This window comes from Aspergillus nomiae (genome assembly GCF_001204775.2).
Source record: "Aspergillus nomiae NRRL 13137 chromosome Unknown contig00547, whole genome shotgun sequence".
NCBI classification, from domain to species: Eukaryota; Fungi; Ascomycota; class Eurotiomycetes; order Eurotiales; family Aspergillaceae; genus Aspergillus; species Aspergillus nomiae.
This window is the reverse complement of record NW_015378602.1, coordinates 1-18,472: the sequence shown is the minus strand read 5'-3', so window position 1 is coordinate 18,472 and position 18,472 is coordinate 1. Positions and strand designations below refer to the sequence as shown.

Here is an 18,472-nt window from a genome sequence, read left to right as displayed (position 1 = left end):
GGCGGGGGAGGGGGAGGACCAGCAACAACGCTTGAATTGACCTTTTCATCTTTACTCTCCCCTTTAGGCTCGTCCACTCTGATGGCCGGGGTGTTTGATTCAGGGAAAGGCGGTTCGTCAGCAGCGGCCGTCGTTTCGTCCTCTTCAGCGCCAATCTTAGGTACTTTCGCCGCAATCTCGCCGAGAAGGCCAGTGGCCTGAGCAGGGTTCATCCGGGGTCGTTGGATGTCCACAAGACGCGCTTTCTCGTACACAGTTTCACCATCTTCGTTGTTAGTCTGCCCAAGACCCTCACCAACGGCATCATCTGCTCCCGGAACAAGGCTCCTTTTTCGATAAACAGATCCTAGGGCGTTGCTATCTAGGTTCCGACGTGCATGTTCCTGGAAGTCATCGCTGGGTTCAGGTTCACCATCCATTTGCTCTCGTAACTCTCGTAGCCGGTCCGAGGGGCCATGTTGACCCCAGACTTTGCCTTCTAACTTGAACTGTGTTTTTGTCCTTTCGAGTTGCATTTCCAACCTCTCCAGGAGTTTTTCACGGTCTAGGATACCTCTCATATGTGAAGGATCTGTCTCAGCCATGTTGTGCTTCTTAGCATTTGATGCGGCTATATCCTGAGCATCTCGAAGCATCAAATAAAGCTCGCGGGTCTCCAACTCATTACGCTGAAGCTCTTGAGCCCGAAGCCTTTGGAGATCGGCAACCTCAGCTTTAATCATTTCGTTTTGCCTCGATTGAAGCTCGATGATGCCTGTTTGCTCATCAATCTGTTTCTGTAGTTTCTTAACCAAACCATCCGCACCTAGTTCAATCTGTGCCTTCATCTCATCCCGTTCAGCGATTGCAGCCTCCGCAATTTGACGGACCTCTAGAGATTCATCATATGCCCGTCTCGCTTCTGCATCGGTATGAAGCCGATCTAGAAGACTTTGTACGGTAAAGGTCAAGCCCTGTCGGAGATCGAGATCAGGAAGTCTCCGATCCATAGCAACGTAACTAAGCATAGCATCTACAAGCTGGTACATGCGTAAACCATCTTCACCAGAGTTCTCACGAATCAGGAGAAGATGTTGCATAGCAGAGAGGAAATAATCGTGAGCCCGGGTTCCCTGGATTTTAGTTGCAATAGCATCGGTGATTTGCAGCGGGTCACTCATATCCTTCACTTCACCCTCGATGCTATCCTTCATACTGCTGCTCTCCCGCTGTAAAAGGTCTTCGTAATCAATGGCCTCATTCTCCCGGAATCGTTCGATCTGTTTGTCGATGACCTCATACTGGAAGCCCTCCATCTTCGTCAAAAGGCGCTTAATTCCACAAGAGATGAACTGGGCCCTGATATGGCATCGTAATTGCAAGTCGTTCTCCCCCGCATCAACTAACATGTTAATAAGAAGCATGGTGGAAACGGCATACTCCATAAGAAGGTTTTCCATTCCGATGCCGCCGCTGCGATATTCTTCGCTCGCACCTACTAAACTACCCATTTTCCCACGGCCATCAATTGTTACTTCAACTATCCGCATCCAGGCATCAAAACGCCCGGTTTCGCCCTGATGGTTCTTGACATGATCCATGGCTTGGAGAACCTTCTGGTGGCCATGTCCTTCCGCCCAGTGACATAGGAAAGTTAAGACCTCGCTGACCAGTTTCCTAGTATTAAGCCGAGGGGAGAGCAACGAGCTCACAAGAGCTATAATGACCTGCTGGTGATCTAGAGCATCATCCGCACCATACATATTGTTCATCAAGGCTTTCAAACACTTGACGATATCATATTCGCGATCTAGATCCTTATCACCGGTTGGAGGGGCCGGGACAGGACCTGAGGCTTTGCGGCGGTTCATCTTCGAGAGAACATTCGTAAGAGCTATTTGACCCTGTGCCTCAACAAAGGCCTTCACCCAGCTAATTGGCTGTGTCCTCAGGCTGACACTTAAGCTAGCCAGCTGCTTCGAGGTAATAGAGTCATCCATGACCTTCTTGACGTACCACTCCGGGCTTCCTTCCTCATCCGCTCGCTCAAGAATACCAACTGGGCCGTCCTGACCATGTGTCTGGCGCGCATTCTGTCTGCGCTTTTGTTCCCCTTGCAGCTCTGTCAGCCTGTCTTGGTGAACAAGTGTCCATTTCTTAGAAGCCGGATATGCGAGCATCTGTCTCTTCGCCTGTTCTGGGAGGTTTTGCCAGCCTCGCTTCTGCATCAATTCCAGGAATAGCTGGTCGACAACACGATCATCCCTCGGTCGAGCGAGATATTGTTCAGGGTTAATCGGAGAAGGTCTCGGCTGTGCAGCCGGCGGTGGCTGCCAATTCGACTGAGTCGAAAGTCGGTTTGGATTCCCACTCGGGAAATAGGTACTTCGATCAGCCGAATGAGTCGTAAGTGTACGTGATGATCCATCAGACGAGAAATGACTGGAACCGCGGGTGTTCGAGGAAAGCGAGGAATGGACGCTAGCTTGGTCAAAAGATATACGTGAATTAGATGAGGAATCAACCGTCGAAGAAGAGTTGTGACTGAATCCAGTATTGGCGGCTGAACTTCCTGGTCGTCCCCATTGTTGGTACCGTGCACCTTTATCCCCCGTATTACTTCCGGTCATTGTTAAATTCGAGGCATGTGGTGGTGGACGAGGGCCAGTAGGGTGTGAGTATGTATTGTTATCGCGGACGGAAGAAGGGTTCCATGCAGGGTATTGATGGAAGTCACTAGCCCCTTTAGCCAGGTGATTAGGTGACGGATGACTAGAAGTTTGCTCTTTTCGCGACGGCTCGGGCTTGGAAAGGTATTCGATTGGGATGGGTGTCTTGGTATCCGCAGGGAGACTTTCGAAAGGGATAGACGTTATGACACCAGCGGTCATTGACAGTCCGGAGGGATCAATATCATGTGGATAATCTACAGACAGAACCGATGATCTTTTCGAATGTCGGGACGATCGAGAGCCAGCTGAGCTCCCGGGGGGCGCCAGGTTCTCGAATGATCCGGGCCCGTCATATCGATCCTCTACTGGCTTTTCCTTATGCAACTTCCTCCCAAAGAATGATTTGCCAGCCGAGGTTTGTCTTGATTTATCAGGTGAGGACGTGGTGGTTGGCATTTTGACGGACGTCGCTGGGAAAGAGCAGGGCGCAGCATGAGCGTTGTCCACAACACACAAAGATTTCCGTTGGGCGCTAAAATGATCCTTCCGGATGAATGACAGCACCTACCACTCCCAGCTCAAGAGATAGCAATGGTAGTATCTGGTTCAAATAAATATGCGGTTCCTCGCACTTCTGGCTGGCACTAGTAGTTAATACCCGCTGCGGAGCAGCGGTAGAAAAGAGAGGGGCCAGATACACGAATTCTTCTCTCTTTGAAACCCACAGCAACTTGGACAGACCGCAGCAAGAAGTGGCGATCCTATCAACTCTAGCAATCCTAGCCTTCAACGGGATCTTTTCCACGTCCAGACCCTATTTGCTGGTGTCTCTTCGCATGTCAGGGCTGAAGCACGGGCATTAGGGGGAAAGCGGGCTCTAGAACGCGATAGGGGCCGCATTCGCACGTGATCTGCATTGGTTTATATCTCCGTGTCACGTGCATTGTAATCGGAGAAAGAGGTGGCCTAGAGGGTCGCCATATGTACGCTATCTGGATCCTTATCTCCAAATAGCAGGCTGCATTGATAGTCCCAACCAAAAGTCAATCCACAAGATATCTTACCCATACTTGAAGATATATTCTATGATGCAGACTTTGATTATGAAGTCACCCTATTAATCGCCACTACCTATCATTGCACCTCTAAGCTAGCATTGTTGCTAGGATACCCCATACCGTCGCAACTTGTGGAATTCAGCTTAGGCAAAAGCAGTCGAAATGGGCTCAGCATCAAACTTCGCCAAGGTATTCTCTCTACTCATCAATCCGTGACAAGATCGTACTCATCTAAACCTATCACTATCGCTCAGACAATCATCATCCCAGCCGCCATCTCCCTAGCGCTCTACCTTCTCTTGTCGTTCCTTATAATCCCTTTCTTCCGTCGCTATCACCAACGATACTCACAATATCTTCCCTTACACACCATCTCTGCGCATACCTCCACACTCCGGGACCGTATCGCTGATGCAATGATGCGTCTATTTCTACCGACAGCATGGCGACAACAGGCACGATTTGACGACCAACACGATAACATTAGTATCTTTGACGAGGAAGGAGAGATCATGGTTGGGATGGATATGGACCCTGCACGAAGGGAAGCCCTGGAACGACGGCGCAGTACTGTTGCCGAAGCAGAAAGCCGACTCAGTCGTGAGCTGGAAGAAGGATTTATGGACGACAGTGATGAAGAGGGAGATGGTCGACAAGGCACAAGAGGACATTGATATTCCTTCGTAGACATTCACGGGTCCGTATGGCGTCTGAAACGGCTTAGACAAGATAAATACCTGCGACTATGTCCGCTGCATCAACTATCCTCTCCAACGTACCCTTTCTGCATCGCGTGACAGTTTGATTCCAGACTGTAAGCTAGCCCTGTAGAAAACACTTCCAGGGCCCGATGGAAACTAGTATTCAGCGTGCCCTGCCAAGGGGACGTCATTCACAATACAACTGGGGATAAGGCCTTATCTGGCCCGCAGATCCATTCCAATGACGCCACGCCATACCATGATGGTGACCCATAATACCGCTGATGCTATATGGTGAGTGAAGAGAAAAACAATCGCACTCCAGGACACTCTCAACACACTCTTATCCATCCAAACCGATGGCTATTTCAAGCTGAGGCCAATCGTGCAAGTCCATCATCGACTATAATTAGTAGACCATATACATTACCAGCCCATATATACAGCTTCTAACAAATGTGGGTAAGCTACACAGTTCACGGTTCCCAGCCAAAATTCAGTACACGCTCTCCATGAATATTTAGGTACCTCCACCTTGATATATCCACAGCGGTAAGTACTTAACTGTGCTGAACTGTGGTTGGTTAAATCAAGCTTCAGATGATCTGCAGTCTCCACAAGGATCAACAAAAGTATGCCCGAGAAATATGTCCTCTCAGTCGGTAGGCTACTAGACAAGATTTGTATGCCCTAGTACGATTCTACAGCAGAAATACTACTGATCTACCAGAAATTTGCCATGCCAATAACAGGTAAAAACAAGATAATATGAATTTTAGGTATCATAAGTAAACATCGCCCTGATCCTTGAAGGGCTGTTCAGATCAGAAGCATACGCTAAGAAACATTCTAACCCATTCATTCCAAAGTGATTGGAGAGACCTAAGCCTTGTTCCTTTGACCGTAGGCCTTAGTAACGTAATCACCGCCGCGAACAATGAGATCCTGGTCCCTGTAGTCATGACGGCCAGAGAAGTAGCTCTCGAGAATAGCCTTGGTGCCTTGAGCGTAACGGATCTGTGCGTCAATCGAGGTACCAGACATGTGAGGAACCATGGCGTTACCACCGCCCCATGGGCCCTGGACATAGCGGAGTGGGTGGTCCTTCGGGGCGGGCTGGGGATACCAGACATCACCACCGTAGCCTCTCAAGTGGCCAGACTTGACAGCTTCAGCAACATCCTCCTTGACAACGATGGCACCACGGGCAGTGTTAACGAGCCACGAGCCTTGATGAGAGATTAGTTAATGTCCAAACAGCCTCAGTTGGGTGTACCACGGTACTACTTACCCTTCTTCATCTTGGAGATCAGGTCCTTGTTGAACAAGCCACGGGTCTTCTCGTGCAAGGGGCAGTTGATAGTGACAACATCGCACTGAGCAAGCATCTCCTCGAGGGAGTCAACACGACGGCAGCCGATCTCCTTTTCAACCTCGGGGCTAAGGGGCTGGTAGTCGTAGTAGAGAAGCTCCTTGCAGTCAAATGGCTTAAGGCGACGGAGGACACGCTCGCCAATACGGCCGACAGCAACAGTTCCGACGACCTTACCCTCCAAGTCGAACTCATTCTTAGCGACAGCAGCAACGTCCCACTCACCGCGGGTGATCTGCTCGTGAGCGGGGACAAAGTTACGGACCAGGGTTAGGATGGTCATCACAACGTGTTCCGCGACAGAGGTGACATTACAGCCAGTCACCTCAGCGACAGTGATACCGCCATTAGTCTTGTTGGCAGCGTTCAAGTCAACGTGATCCGATCCGACACCAGCAGTGACAGCGATCTTGAGGTTCTTGGCCTTAGCCAGGCGCTCAGCGGTGAGATAGCGGGGTGGAAGCTACAGCACAAGGTTAGCCGATGATTCAGAACAGGGATTCCTACGGGGTACCAGGGTTCACGAACGGTGTGGTGATGATAACTTCGGCGTCAACGAGTTCCTTGTCGAAGGTAGAGTTCTCACCCTCCTTATCAGAGGTGGTGACGAGAGTGTGGCCCTGTTCCTCCAACCACTTTCTCAATCCAAGCTCGTTCTCGGTGGTACCCAAGAGTCCGGGCTGTTGCTTGGCGTGCTCGCCGCCCTATAATCAAGCGATCAGCTATTGCTGTTCGTGGCCTTTTGATACACTTTTGATGGAGGACTTACGTCATAGAGGACCATAAGAATTTTACCCTGTGCGCTCGGTCAGTGTATGCGCACCAGTGATAGAGAAAGAACGGGAAAATACCATTTTGAAGTGCTCAATTGATTAAACCACGATAATGATCTTGATGAAAGTAAAAGTGAATGCTACAATCAGATGGTCAGCGGACTATTTAGAATCGACCCCCCAGAGGTCAAATTGTTCTTGACTCTGATGGTTTTAGGTGGGAGAAATCAAATGTAATGGAGAACACGATGGGATGAGATCGAGAACTTGGGGAGGTATACTTACCAAATCCAGGCTGAATAGATGCTGTTTGTTGATGAAAGGGAATGGAGGGGAATTACACCTTAATATATAGTATAGGATGGATTCCCCCGCCTACATCTGAGTAGTATTCCATCTCGGGACCCCTCCCGTCTTCCCCTCCTCATCCTTTCTTTCCTTTGTCCACCCATGCGTAAACTGGAAGCAAGGCGAATAGATGGGCGACCCCACCACCAGTCGATCACGGTGGACACCATGGCACCTCGTATCATTATTCGTATGGGAGGGTGTGGAAAAGAACGAGTGGAACGAGGAGCGCAATCTTCTCCGCACGCGGGACTCCCTCAATTATGGTGAGCACACACTGAGCATCATTCATTAGTCAAAGTTTGGATTCCATCCGCAGATTGACAAGGGGGCGGTTCGCATCGGACAGTATTGATAATGGATAGAAAACAATGTCCATGTAACATTAGTAGTCTAGCCTAGTCTACCCTAAACTCCAAAGCGTTGGACAGACAAAGGTACTAGGTAGATGTCCAATGCGGGGTTCATGTCCAGTATTGGGATTACGTATCTATGGATTTATGTATGTATCCATGCATGTAGTATGTAGAACTAACTTCGTACTACTATCTAAGCATTGGTACGTACCTAGAGGTATGTACCTCCAACTTACTACCTACTCGGAGTAAGTACCCGGTAGTCCCACTGCACTCGTGCTATTCCTATCTGGATAGCTTTCTACCCCTCATGAGGGGTGATCCCATCCTATTGGTCAACACGTCCATGTATGTACTATGTTGGTACGATGGAGGTATGGACGGGAGTAGTATAGGTATAAGTATTAGATACTATGTATACTAAGGACACTAGTACGTCGGGTACCTTACTGTACTAACCTACCTTCATACCTGTGGACCCAACTACTATACTGTGTCGGACAACTACTTAACCTTCCTACTCATTATGGTGAGGGGCACTTCCCCTCATTTTATTGCCGATAATGGTTGATGAACGGTACAGTGGATCTAAATTGCCGCAAGTGGTGCCATTCATCTCTTCGGTTATCCACATTACTTAGATACTCAAAGCCCCCCTCAGTTTACTGTAGCCAGAAAGCTTGCTCTGGCTGGTTGTTATGCTTGGCGAGATCGCATTTGCTCCGCATCAACAAGATCCGATAATCGCAACGAAACGCAGACGCTCTGAAGTCCGAGAATCGACCGTACTTCTACGGACTTGTACAGTACGGAGTTTAGTTTCGATCCCGAATGTGGGAGCTTCGGTATTGAAACCCGCCAGTCCGGACGGTCGACCTTGATAGCTATCGTCTGTCATTTAATGAGGGGAAGGTCCATTAGAGTCTCCACTGTTTCCAGCTCGTACCACCGCATTCCGGCCACATCATGCAACGGGCGGACAAGCGCCTTTGACCCCAATTCACCCATGAGGGAGTAGTTGTAGTTGGGGGCTGGAATTGATGGGGAACAAAAGGTAAAAAGAGAGAGACGCAAAAGGAAGGAGAAGTGAAATCCAGCTACGGCAATATTTCGGCACAGATTGTATAGTCATGCCCGCCCACCGCCATTACCTTCTCACATCGCTGACCCGAATATTTAACTCTCATTCATTTGAGTGCGACGATGGTCCAGATAATTCATGGCGCCTAAAGAATAGAGTCGAGATCTAATGTACAATTGTCTATAGCTACACGGTCATGCCGATTGCCAACCCTGGCAATAAAACGGGCATAACTCCAGTTTAGAATACAATATTAACCAATTTACCCCCCTTGACAACGATCACGCGCCTCCGTTTTTCCCAGTCATTCTTCTCACGCAACCAAGTACGTCCTTCGTCGGTTTCCAGGATGCGATTGATTATAAAATCCTGCTCGCTTGTTTCATCTGTCGTGGGTGACAGCTGTCGTGGGACTGTGACAGTGAAGCGCAACTTGCCATTGATCTGAACTGCCACGGTCTGACCACCACGCGCCGACAGTACATCCGCCTGCTCTGAGGTCAGGAGGGCTGTTGGCCAAGGACAGTCAAAAATTGGGGGCACGTTATATGCATTGTCTATGGTTTCACTCTTCGGGTAGCGGTCAATTATCGGTTCGTGGAGAGATTCCCAACTCTCCGAAGCTAGAGCCGGAGCAATAGGTGCGAGAAGGCGAAGTAGAGAGGAGATACACAAGTAGAGGACCTGTGGGGACGATGGTGTTGATGAGGACAATGAATTGGTTAATTTGGTCAGGTCAGAGATAACGGTATTCAACCCATAGGGGTTATGTTCTATGCAACTGGTAACGGACAAAATGGTTCTATGGGTGAAGAGAACAGCATCTGCGTCATTGTCACTGAGATTCTGCAGAGAGTGGGCGAGGGTTGTGGCGTGGTTGGACAACGTCAGCTCATCTGGGCTCAACGTGTATGACGATGAAGCAAATGTCTCTTGCGCGTCCTGCACAAGCTTCCAAACTCGGCCAAACCAGCGTTCGACACCCACAATCTTTGCTTCATCCCATTCAAGGACTTCACTGACGGGTGCGGAGAACAGCACGTGGGCGCGAGTGGCATCGGCGCCGTACTTAAGGGCGCATGCTGTTGGGTCCACGCCATTGTGCTTGCTCTTCGACATTTTTTCAAAGGACACATTAGGAGTAATCTGAGTACCTTTGATTACCGGCTTATCGGGGCTAGAAAGGTCCACTTCGGAGGGGTGGAGGAATCTCCCTGTAGAGGGCTCCGAGTACGTCTTCCCATGAACCATACCTTGGGAAAGGAGTGTCTTGAACGGCTCCGATGGCCCCGAAAGATCACCTACAAGAGCAATCTCTGGGAACAAGTCGGATTTGGCAAGGAATTTGTAAATGAACCGGGCGTAGAGTAGGTGCAAGATCGCGTGCTCGACACCGCCGATATAAACATCGACTGGTCGTGCAGATGCCGGTGAAAACGGCTGTCGTCTGTTGGCGCTATCTAAAAATCTGAGAAAGTACCATGAGGAATCGACAAAGGTATCCATTGTATCCGTATCCCGCTTCGCAGGACCTCGACACCTCGGACATTCAGTGCGGACCCACTCATCAGACGACTCCAGAGGATTTCCTCTCTTCCCTTTTAGCCAGTCCCCTTCTATCTTAGGCAACTTGACTGGGAGCTGATCGTCCGGCACGGGAACGGGGCCACAATCTCCGCAGTGAACGATAGGAATCGGGGCGCCCCAGTAGCGCTGTCTGCTAATCAGCCAGTCTCTCAGTCTCCATTGCTCCACAGCATCTCCATGGCCTACGGCTCTGAGGTCATTGATTATTTGTTGACCCGCCTCGCGGGAGTGAAGGCCCTGGTATTTCCAGCATCTTGAGTTAAGGAAGCCCTCTTGAGTATAAGCTTTCATGTCACTGGCAGGGAGATGGCCGGTGCAAGCCCCGGACTCGGCATCAGATGCACGCTGGGGCTCGATCACGACAGATATGGACACAGGCTGAACATTCTCTTTGAAGAATGCCAGATCTCTAGAGTCATGACCTGGAACTCCCATTACTGCTCCCTCTCCGTAATCACTAAGAACATAGGGGGCTGCAAATATAGGAAGCTGGCGAGCGATATGAGGGCTCTCCTTATCAATAATATGTAATGGATGAGAGGCAGTCACGGTAGATAATTTATACCCGGTCTTGGAGTCAGGAGGAAGGGAGGCCGCCTCATCCAAAAACTTACGCAGGTTTGAATCTGTCTCCGCAGCCGCTAAAACGATGGGGTGGTTCAGAGATAGAGCAAGATATTCTACTCCATAGAGCGTATCTGGCCGCGTGGTGAAGACATTTATGTCCGTACTCCCGCGTCCAGTTCCCTCTGCTGCAACAGGGAATTTGATTTTTGCGCCGTACGATTTTCCCAACCAGTTGCGCTGCATAGACAGAACCCGCTCCGGCCAGCCACCGGCTAGGGAATCCAGGTCATTCAAAAGAGCTTCCTTGAAGTCAGTTATACGGAAAAACCACTGCTTTAGGTTCAATTTTTCGACCTTTGCTCCGGACCGCCACGAGAAGCCATTAGCATCGACCTAGCCACGGAGTCAGCATCGGGCAAACGCAAAACGCCGGTTGCAATGTGTACCTGTTCGTTTGCTAGAACCGTTTTATCCACAGGATCATAATTGACCAAAGCTTCAGCCTGATATGCTAACCCTTTCTTATGGAGCATCAAAAAGATCCGTTGTGTATGTTCATAAAATTCTGGTGCACACGTCGCAAATTCCTAACGGATTGCAACAGCAAGATGTTAGCATGATCTTAGACACGAAACATCATGTTTTTGTCTCACTCGGTCCCAATCAAAGGAAGTAGATATACTCCGTAGCTGCTCCTTCATCCTGGCAATATTATCCTTCGTCCATTCTGCCGGGTCAATTCCCCGCTCTATCGCCGCATTCTCCGCTGGCAACCCAAAAGCATCCCACCCCATGGGATGGACAACTTCATGACCGCGCATGCGATAGAACCGTGCAAGCACATCAGATATGGTATACACACGTAAGTGTCCCATATGTAGCGTTCCTGACGGATATGGAAACATGGACAGAATATAAGATTTGGGCTTCTCCGTGTTGCCTTTCGTCTCCGAGGCAATGGATGGTAGATTCGACTCCTCGGAACGCCATTTTTCTTGCCATTTTCTATCGATTGCGGGTAGGTCAAGTTTTCTGGTGTTGACTTTTGGTGTAACGGTCGTTGCGAAACGGGCTCCGGTAGGGATCGAAGGTAAACGACACCCGTGCTTCCATCGTCCGTGTGCTGGGAACGTCCTAGTCGGACCCAATCGTAGGCGCGAAAGAGACAACATCGTGACTATCTCATCATTTTGCCATGCGATAGGTTATCTTGGAATTGATGCAATTGAGTCACTGCAGGTGGGATAAACATGGGTCCCGCGAAGTGCAACAGGTTTGTTCAACAAGCAAATCTACCCATGTTGAGGTCATACCGTAGTCAGTCTACACTAATCCTAATATGGTATAGTGTCTTTTGACTCGAGTTAGTAAACTACGGACTATGCCCGCGGCCCGCCCGCGACAGGTACCTGTTCCTGAGGGACTTGTAAAGATGGCTGTTGAATCCTTCTCTGCGTAGCATGCGCTGTTAATTTAAACTAGGTAATGTGTGGTTAATAGTGCGTATACAACATTTGACCATTCTCTGTCTTCTGTAGTACTCATTAAACCTTTACTTTTCAATGATACCAAGACCAAATCCCAAGATATATATCAATATATCTCGTCACAACAGTTGATCATTGTTAGCTGCAAGTTTATTATTGCTACTAGGGAGACCGTACCACATCCCGTGACGTAACTGCCTGAATTATTTGCTAATAAAGATGGACTCTGTTGATATCAGATAAAATTGATACACCCTAGGCTAGATGACCTGACAGTATATACGTATCCTAAGCCGAATGCTGGCCAAGGGTACAGCGTAGCGTTCTATGTGGCTCAAAGGCACCGGCAGTACGCTGTAGCGAGTATAATACAATGGGACGCCAAAATTCAATGTCAAGGGGGGAAGGCACTACAATCGTAGAATATCCCCACTTCGATCAATACCACCCCGAAAATGGTCTGCCACCACGTTTCCACCCAGGATGGTCTCTTCCACAACTCCCTGCACATGCTTAGGTTCTATGCGACCATACCAAATTCCCTTTCCTGCGAGAGAATGCGGGGAGGAAGAACCTTTCATCGTTATACCCGGAGGGATATACACGATCACATTGCCTGCATACTTATGACCTCCTACATGGCTAATTAAACCCACATGAGCATGCCCTGGGCTATCAATTGCGTGATCGCCACTGCCTGCCAGTGTGAACCCTTTGTCACCAAGTACCCTCCGAAATTCATTCTCCAGCACCGGTGCCATTACACCGCACCGCTTGTCACGCCCACCGTGGCCGCAGATAAGGATGACAGGAGAATGATATAAATCCACAGCATCCGTGAATTTGGATGATAGCTCCGGCTTCCGAGTTAGTTCAGCCTTCTTAGCCTCAGGAAGAGACTCCGACATAGCACTGAGCTTTTTGGGGAGCAGGAAGGCTTGTACGAAGGTAGACAAGTCGGTCCCCGCGCCCGTGGAGTCTAGTATCTCGGTCGGAATAGATGGGAAATATTTAAAGCTGGGAAAGAGAAATGCAGATGCAGTGGAAGAGGTACTAGTAGAAGCAACGGACGGAGAAAAGGAAGAGCTGCTGACAAGAATGTTGTTGAAAGGCTTCATCTGTTAGCAATGTGTCCACCGGAGATAGCTGGACCTGGACCGCTACCTACGTCAGCATAGCGTCCTCCCCGACCCAAGAGACGCTTCAACCCTCTCGCTAGGTGTCCCCAAGCATGATGTTTCCCGTCATCTTCGATACGACTTGTCCAATCTCTTTGCCCGGTACAAATGAGCATTTGCTGCGCGTAGGCTGCCATTGTCCCATTCAGCGGCTGGTTATAATCAATTGGGAGCCCATCGGGCATTGCCGGTGTTGTAGGGCATGGGCAACTGGGCTCTGGGCAGGACTTGGTCACTGGAAATGGTGGAGGGATGTCTAGAGGAACTCGCAGGGAACTTGCGTGGCGTGTGGTAGCGCGGGCTGTTGGTGTCCTGCTGGCTACCCGGCAAAGCACGGGGCGCAACGTCATGATTGTCGATTTGGTTTTAACTGTGCCTCAACCTAGTGATATGCTAGGGAGATTCCGAAAATCGCATACCTCCTACAGTCCTTTACATGTCTAGGTTGGTCCGCTAAAGCGGTCGCTGTTTTTGAAATTCGGAGTCTGTGTCGAAAAGGGATAAATACCCGAGTTTCCGAGGCCTCTTCGGAGATAACGGGAATTCTATGCATTATCAATCAATCATGTGGTTTAAATTTGACCTGGATAACATCAACGTATTTGAGTGCATGGGGCACAGTATCTAGAACCCGTCTTTTGGAGTCACAAAGAGGGAGAAGGAGATGAGAAAAATCCTGTCGCCGCATGAAGCTTTCCATGACGACTTCGAGAGATTGAGTAATTCAATACAACAATTACATACTATATAGATCGTCACATTTACATGCCATAAGCCAATATATTACCTGGCTATGACTCTATAACTCCTCTTCCTACGGCCTTGTAAATGCAACCAAAGCGCTAGAAGAGTCCGTTAGAGGCCATAGCGCATAGTAGAAGCCAGTGGCCCCTCCAACAAGAATCCCATAGTACGCGATGGTCCAACCAATGCTGAGTTGGCTATACGCATAAACCGGCCCCCGATCTGTATCGCCTTTGCCTTTGCCTAATGGTGATTCGAGCGGGACCCCGGCCTCAACTCTTCCCCAAAGACGAGGAAGTCCGCACCAATTGCAGAATGCGTGAGCGAGAATGACGGCTGGTAGAGATCCTGTACGTAGATATATGAAAGTTGCATACCACCCGAAGATGGTGGTATAACCAAATTGAAAGACCGACCTGAACAGCGCCGCTATGATGGAGGTATCCGGGTGAGTTAGACGAAATTCATAAAAATGATGTACATGGGCAATCCCGAAATACAGAGGGGCTGTAAACACGATCCGGCTTGGTGAGGCCTTTGCGAGTATATGAAGGGGTATGATGGCGGAGCGAAACATGACCTCTTCAGTGACCGGGCCCTGTTTATATGTATATTGTGAGCGGAAGGATAGCGATCAGGTCTGGGCCGTTGGATTTGACTCACAGCGACGTAATTTCTCCATCCGATCCACCCGCGAAGGGTTTCAGAGATCCTGTTCCCTTTGATCCAATCTCTCCACTCGCCTTCGGCAATCCCTCGCTCGAAGAGGGGTCCGGCGAACAGAATGGCGGTTAGCAACAGGCTGCGAAGAACCTCCGTGAATCCTACGGGCCACCACCCAAGAAATCTGAGAGCCTCACTCAGAGGGACATTGCCCTTGGCGATGATCAGCCACGAGACAGCTAAGGTACTCCCAATGCAAGACAGGGTCACAGCCTTAATTCTGGCCCGGATCACGGACGGTGCATCTCGGCTGAGGGTGGGAGATGGCCGAGTGGTAGAAGAGACATAGAATGGGACCACATAGACTAATGTCAGACAGATCTGCAAGATTTTGTTAGCTAATTCTGAAACGAACTATGCCTATCAGCTGTAAAAATGAGAGGCCTTTTTAGGGGGTGGGAGTTGCCCCTTTTCTAGGTTACAATGATGCTATTTTTATAGATGTTTGTTTGGGAAAAGCTAAGGCGGGAGTAGATGCCTACCGAGAAGAAAGCTGCCGTCTGGGCCGAAATGACCGGTTCATCTGAAGACGAACGGTTAGAGGTACACGAGATCATTTCCGATTGCCGGGCCTACCGTAGCTTTTGGCGTAGAGGGTCCTAAGACGCGCCAGGATATTGACAGGGGCCATAGCTATCTACCTGAGTCGGGTAGAATCACTGAGCGAACCCGACGTCGGAGGAATAATGTATCGAATTGATAGGTATACAAGAGTTGGATCATGTAATGTAGCAAAGTGCATCAGGGGGTGTTGAAATGACGATCCCCATGGACGTCGTTGACGATGATAATTGAGATAAAAGAGAAAAAAGACAAACAAAGAAAACCGAAGTTTGTCATTTTTTGCCTGATTCTGAAGGCATTAAACCACACACAACTTCATCTCCGGAGTACCGTTGGATCGTCTCTCATCATGTGCCATGGATACAGTACGGTCACTGGACCCAAGGAACTACAATCCGAGTCCTATTTTAACGTACCTCTTTTACAATGAAGTATCCAATGCATGCGAATGAAACCCCGCCCCTCATCTGCCATATCCCTATCCATTGGGTACATCAGTTAAGCTCACAATTCATCATCGAAATCCTCTAGCAACAATGGTACGTAACTCGTGTTCATTAACGCCGTCTATCTGACCGACCCCACTTCGGCTGAGTTGGCAGCTCTGGATGATCCTTCGCTTTGTCTCGTTAGGATTCACGGCGAGCCTCGTGCGATTATTGGCCTGCATGAATTGACAAAGAGACAATTTCCCCCTTTCTGCTACCAATAAGACATTCTGGAATCCTCGGCCTTCTCTGACTCGCTCAGCCACAGTTGCCCTAGTGGATCGACCCCCGGTTCATTTTGTTCCCCGAAGCCTGCAACTCCACCGTTCGGATTGGTCACAATCGAGACGGCCATCCTCGTGGAGACTTACTAAGAGGCTTTAGGCTCTGAGAGAATGTGATGAGATCCCTACAGCATACAGAGACATGCTGCTGCGTATGAATGCAACACTCGACTAATGCGCAGTAGAGGGGCCTTGCATATGTTTCTCACTACTAATACTAGCCAGCCAACTGGATTTCGTTGCACCCTCCGAATTTTAACCCCCAACATTGACTATGGGCTGAAGTGTTTAAGCCCCTCCACCCTTAGTCTCAACCGGATCAACACCAAGCGAAATGACCCCGAGCCTCGAATTCCACTCCTCATTTCCGGATCGCTCGGCTCACTATTTGTGACGCTGAGAATTATGAATTATTCATATAATTAGATCTTGGAGATCGCCACATGTTTTGGAACCTAATGACGAGGGACCTTCCGATGCAAAAACAAACGCTCCAGACCTCCTGGTGAGCTGCGACTGATCCGCGGACCAATTACCTTCTCACGCGATCGGCAGGGCAATTCAGTTTAGCGGACGAACTGCAGGTCCATTCCTACACAGTACATCTTTTCTTTTTTCTTCCCCCACTACTCGGGTTGTTTCAGATGCTGCTCTAGAGCGTGCAGCTTGCATGCCCCTGGACGGATCCGTTTCCTGTTCCAGACCTTAGGCTCACATCGTTCACCGCCGCTACTAGACAACAGGATTCTGGAGGCTGCTTAAATATTACCACCGAGGCCTGCTTGCATAACTGCTTCGTTTCAGATCTTGGTTTTTTCTCTTCCAGTCGTTCAGGGTCTTGTCGCTCTTTTGGAAACGTGTTTTCGGTGCTTTCTGGTCTCGGTTCAACGCTCTCTTTTCTATGGTCGGCATGACTCAGCTAATCTAACTTTCCACGATTCTTCAACTGCCGGCTCCACGCTCCTTTTAATGTTACGTCCCGTTGGACGCGCCAGTCGCTCATTTGACGTCGCTTGTGTGTCGAGACATTCTTTATTGCATCACAAAAAATAATAGACAAACAACAAAACAACACCAGCAGCCGTCGATCGCTTGCTTCATAGACTAAATCTGCTGTCATTCTTTTTACGTCTTAGACAAGCAGCCATTGATATTATTGATCGTTTTTATTCTCACTTTTACCATTCTACGATCCTAAGCCTGCATCTTGGGAATTTTCTTTTTCTTTTTCTTCTTTATTCGTCAATAGAAACATCTGTTTTTCTGACACCCTTCTTTATATCATAACCACTTCTGCAACTGGTACTTCCTGATAATGAACTAATCATCGTCCCAACAATATGCGCTCAACTGGATCTTCAACTACCTCGTCGCCCGGACGGAGGGCTCTTCATGAGCGCACTTCTTCTCAAACGAACGAGGTTTCACCGCCACAGTCTCTACGAGCTGTTAGTGACAAGCACAATGACCAGGAAGACGAATGCGATGTTTACACGGCAACTCCGTATCCGACCAAACCAGAACACATCCTCTTGCCACGACCGGGGAAAGGCCAAGAGTTCATCCCGGATTCTAGGTTCCACATTGAGGAGATGCCGAATGAATCCAGCGCGACACTGTCAACAGAAATCAGCCATATTCTAGATAGCAGTTTGATTGAGCAATCTACCGGTGATCCATGGGACTTATCCTCAACCTTCGACGCTGCAAACACTCCACCTCAGGTATGGGAAGATGATCCTGCCTCCAGCAAGTCTTCTCTTCCAGAACATGGCCCCGCAGAGCATAGAGAAGTCGATTTCAAATCGGATGATGTTTCGTACTCGGACGAGGAACCAAATACGCTACCTAGAGCTGCTCCAACAATCAAGACCGTAATTTCCGACACGTCATCCCAACCGCCACACCCTGCAAATGCTGCATCAAGCAATTCTAGTCCCAATGTAATACCTATTGGGCCGTCGTCCAGTCCGAATTTTGTTGCGCTTGACAGTTCAAGTTTGAATTTTGTCCCAATTGGTGCATCATCCAACCCAGACAGTGGCTCTCGGTCAAATTCGCTTTCCTCTATGAATTCACTGGGAACTGTGATCAGGTATATAGGAGCCGCTCCCTGGACCCATGGCTCATCTTCCGAACAGTCAAGCTCACGCTCTTACTCCTTTCGTTCAAATCCGCCCTATCAAGGACCATCAGCGCGCTCAAATTCCACCCGCGCACGTGAACGGAGTCACTCTCGGTCCGTTACTTCCTCTCGCAGCGATCCATCCTCAGATATTCAAGCGATTGTGGATAGCGGCGTATTTCTGCAATATCCAACCATCCATGCGCCTTCGTCAGAGAGCTCAAGGGTAGACGTTTCGCACTCTGGTGACTCACTGGACCACACCCAGCACGAGACCACGGCGGACGGTGCGTCGGAACACTTTAAATCGCACTTATCTACAGTTACGTCTCGATGGTCCGCTGAGTATGATTCGAGATCAGCTTCTCCGGCCGATCGTGCCGAG

At 49.2% G+C, this 18,472-nt stretch overlaps 7 protein-coding genes across 7 annotated transcripts; 2 read left to right on the top strand and 5 right to left on the bottom strand.

Annotated features, from left to right (window-relative positions):
* Positions 1-2: 2 nt before the first annotated feature.
* Positions 3-3,107, bottom strand: ANOM_010805 (formin sepA; the record flags this gene model as incomplete). The annotated part of the gene is made up of 1 exon (XM_015556061.1): positions 3-3,107. A coding segment is annotated over one exon (3,105 nt), but the record flags the coding sequence as incomplete, so codon positions are not given.
* A 554-nt stretch (positions 3,108-3,661) lies between these two features.
* ANOM_010804 (uncharacterized protein) lies at positions 3,662-4,498 on the top strand. The gene is made up of 2 exons (XM_015556060.1): positions 3,662-3,898; positions 3,964-4,498. The coding sequence occupies exons 1-2, from the start codon at positions 3,872-3,874 to the stop codon at positions 4,381-4,383; spliced, it is 447 nt and encodes a 148-aa protein (XP_015401674.1). The 5' UTR covers positions 3,662-3,871; the 3' UTR covers positions 4,384-4,498.
* A 654-nt stretch (positions 4,499-5,152) lies between these two features.
* fdh (formate dehydrogenase (NAD+) FDH1) lies at positions 5,153-6,746 on the bottom strand. Its single transcript, XM_015556059.1, has 5 exons — positions 6,634-6,746; positions 6,552-6,578; positions 6,307-6,486; positions 5,702-6,245; positions 5,153-5,639 (listed from the first exon to the last, which is right to left on the bottom strand). The coding sequence occupies exons 1-5, from the start codon at positions 6,634-6,636 to the stop codon at positions 5,293-5,295; spliced, it is 1,101 nt and encodes a 366-aa protein (XP_015401671.1). The 5' UTR covers positions 6,637-6,746; the 3' UTR covers positions 5,153-5,292.
* Positions 6,747-8,580: 1,834 nt separating this feature from the next.
* On the bottom strand, positions 8,581-11,666 carry ANOM_010802 (leucine--tRNA ligase NAM2; the record flags this gene model as incomplete). Its single annotated transcript, XM_015556058.1, has 3 exons — positions 8,581-10,887; positions 10,941-11,081; positions 11,148-11,666. 3 exons carry the CDS (start codon positions 11,664-11,666, stop codon positions 8,581-8,583), a joined length of 2,967 nt encoding a protein of 988 aa, XP_015401670.1.
* Positions 11,667-12,391: 725 nt separating this feature from the next.
* Positions 12,392-13,344, bottom strand: ANOM_010801 (sucrase/ferredoxin-like domain-containing protein; the record flags this gene model as incomplete). The annotated part of the gene is made up of 2 exons (XM_015556057.1): positions 12,392-13,093; positions 13,150-13,344. 2 exons carry the CDS (start codon positions 13,342-13,344, stop codon positions 12,392-12,394), a joined length of 897 nt encoding a protein of 298 aa, XP_015401673.1.
* Positions 13,345-13,973: 629 nt separating this feature from the next.
* ANOM_010800 (CAAX prenyl protease RCE1) lies at positions 13,974-15,314 on the bottom strand (the record flags this gene model as incomplete). Its single annotated transcript, XM_015556056.1, has 4 exons — positions 15,203-15,314; positions 15,109-15,149; positions 14,567-14,947; positions 13,974-14,501 (listed from the first exon to the last, which is right to left on the bottom strand). The coding sequence occupies exons 1-4, from the start codon at positions 15,255-15,257 to the stop codon at positions 13,974-13,976; spliced, it is 1,005 nt and encodes a 334-aa protein (XP_015401672.1). The 5' UTR covers positions 15,258-15,314.
* A 1,988-nt stretch (positions 15,315-17,302) lies between these two features.
* On the top strand, positions 17,303-18,373 carry ANOM_010799 (serine-rich protein; the record flags this gene model as incomplete). The annotated part of the gene is made up of 3 exons (XM_015556055.1): positions 17,303-18,057; positions 18,104-18,201; positions 18,246-18,373. Coding segments are annotated over 3 exons (981 nt in total), but the record flags the coding sequence as incomplete, so codon positions are not given.
* Positions 18,374-18,472: the final 99 nt, after the last annotated feature.

Bases quoted from the DNA above. Each gene is read 5' to 3' on its own strand.
- ANOM_010804 (XM_015556060.1), top strand. From the start codon at position 3,872: ATGGGCTCAGCATCAAACTTCGCCAAG. The intron at 3,899-3,963 runs GTATTCTCTCTA...ACTATCGCTCAG, and splicing joins CAGCATCAAACTTCGCCAAG to ACAATCATCATCCCAGCCGC.
- fdh (XM_015556059.1), bottom strand. The intron at 6,487-6,551 runs GTAAGTCCTCCA...GCTTGATTATAG, and splicing joins TTCTTATGGTCCTCTATGAC to GGCGGCGAGCACGCCAAGCA. The intron at 5,640-5,701 runs GTAAGTAGTACC...TCTCTCATCAAG, and splicing joins GATCTCCAAGATGAAGAAGG to GCTCGTGGCTCGTTAACACT.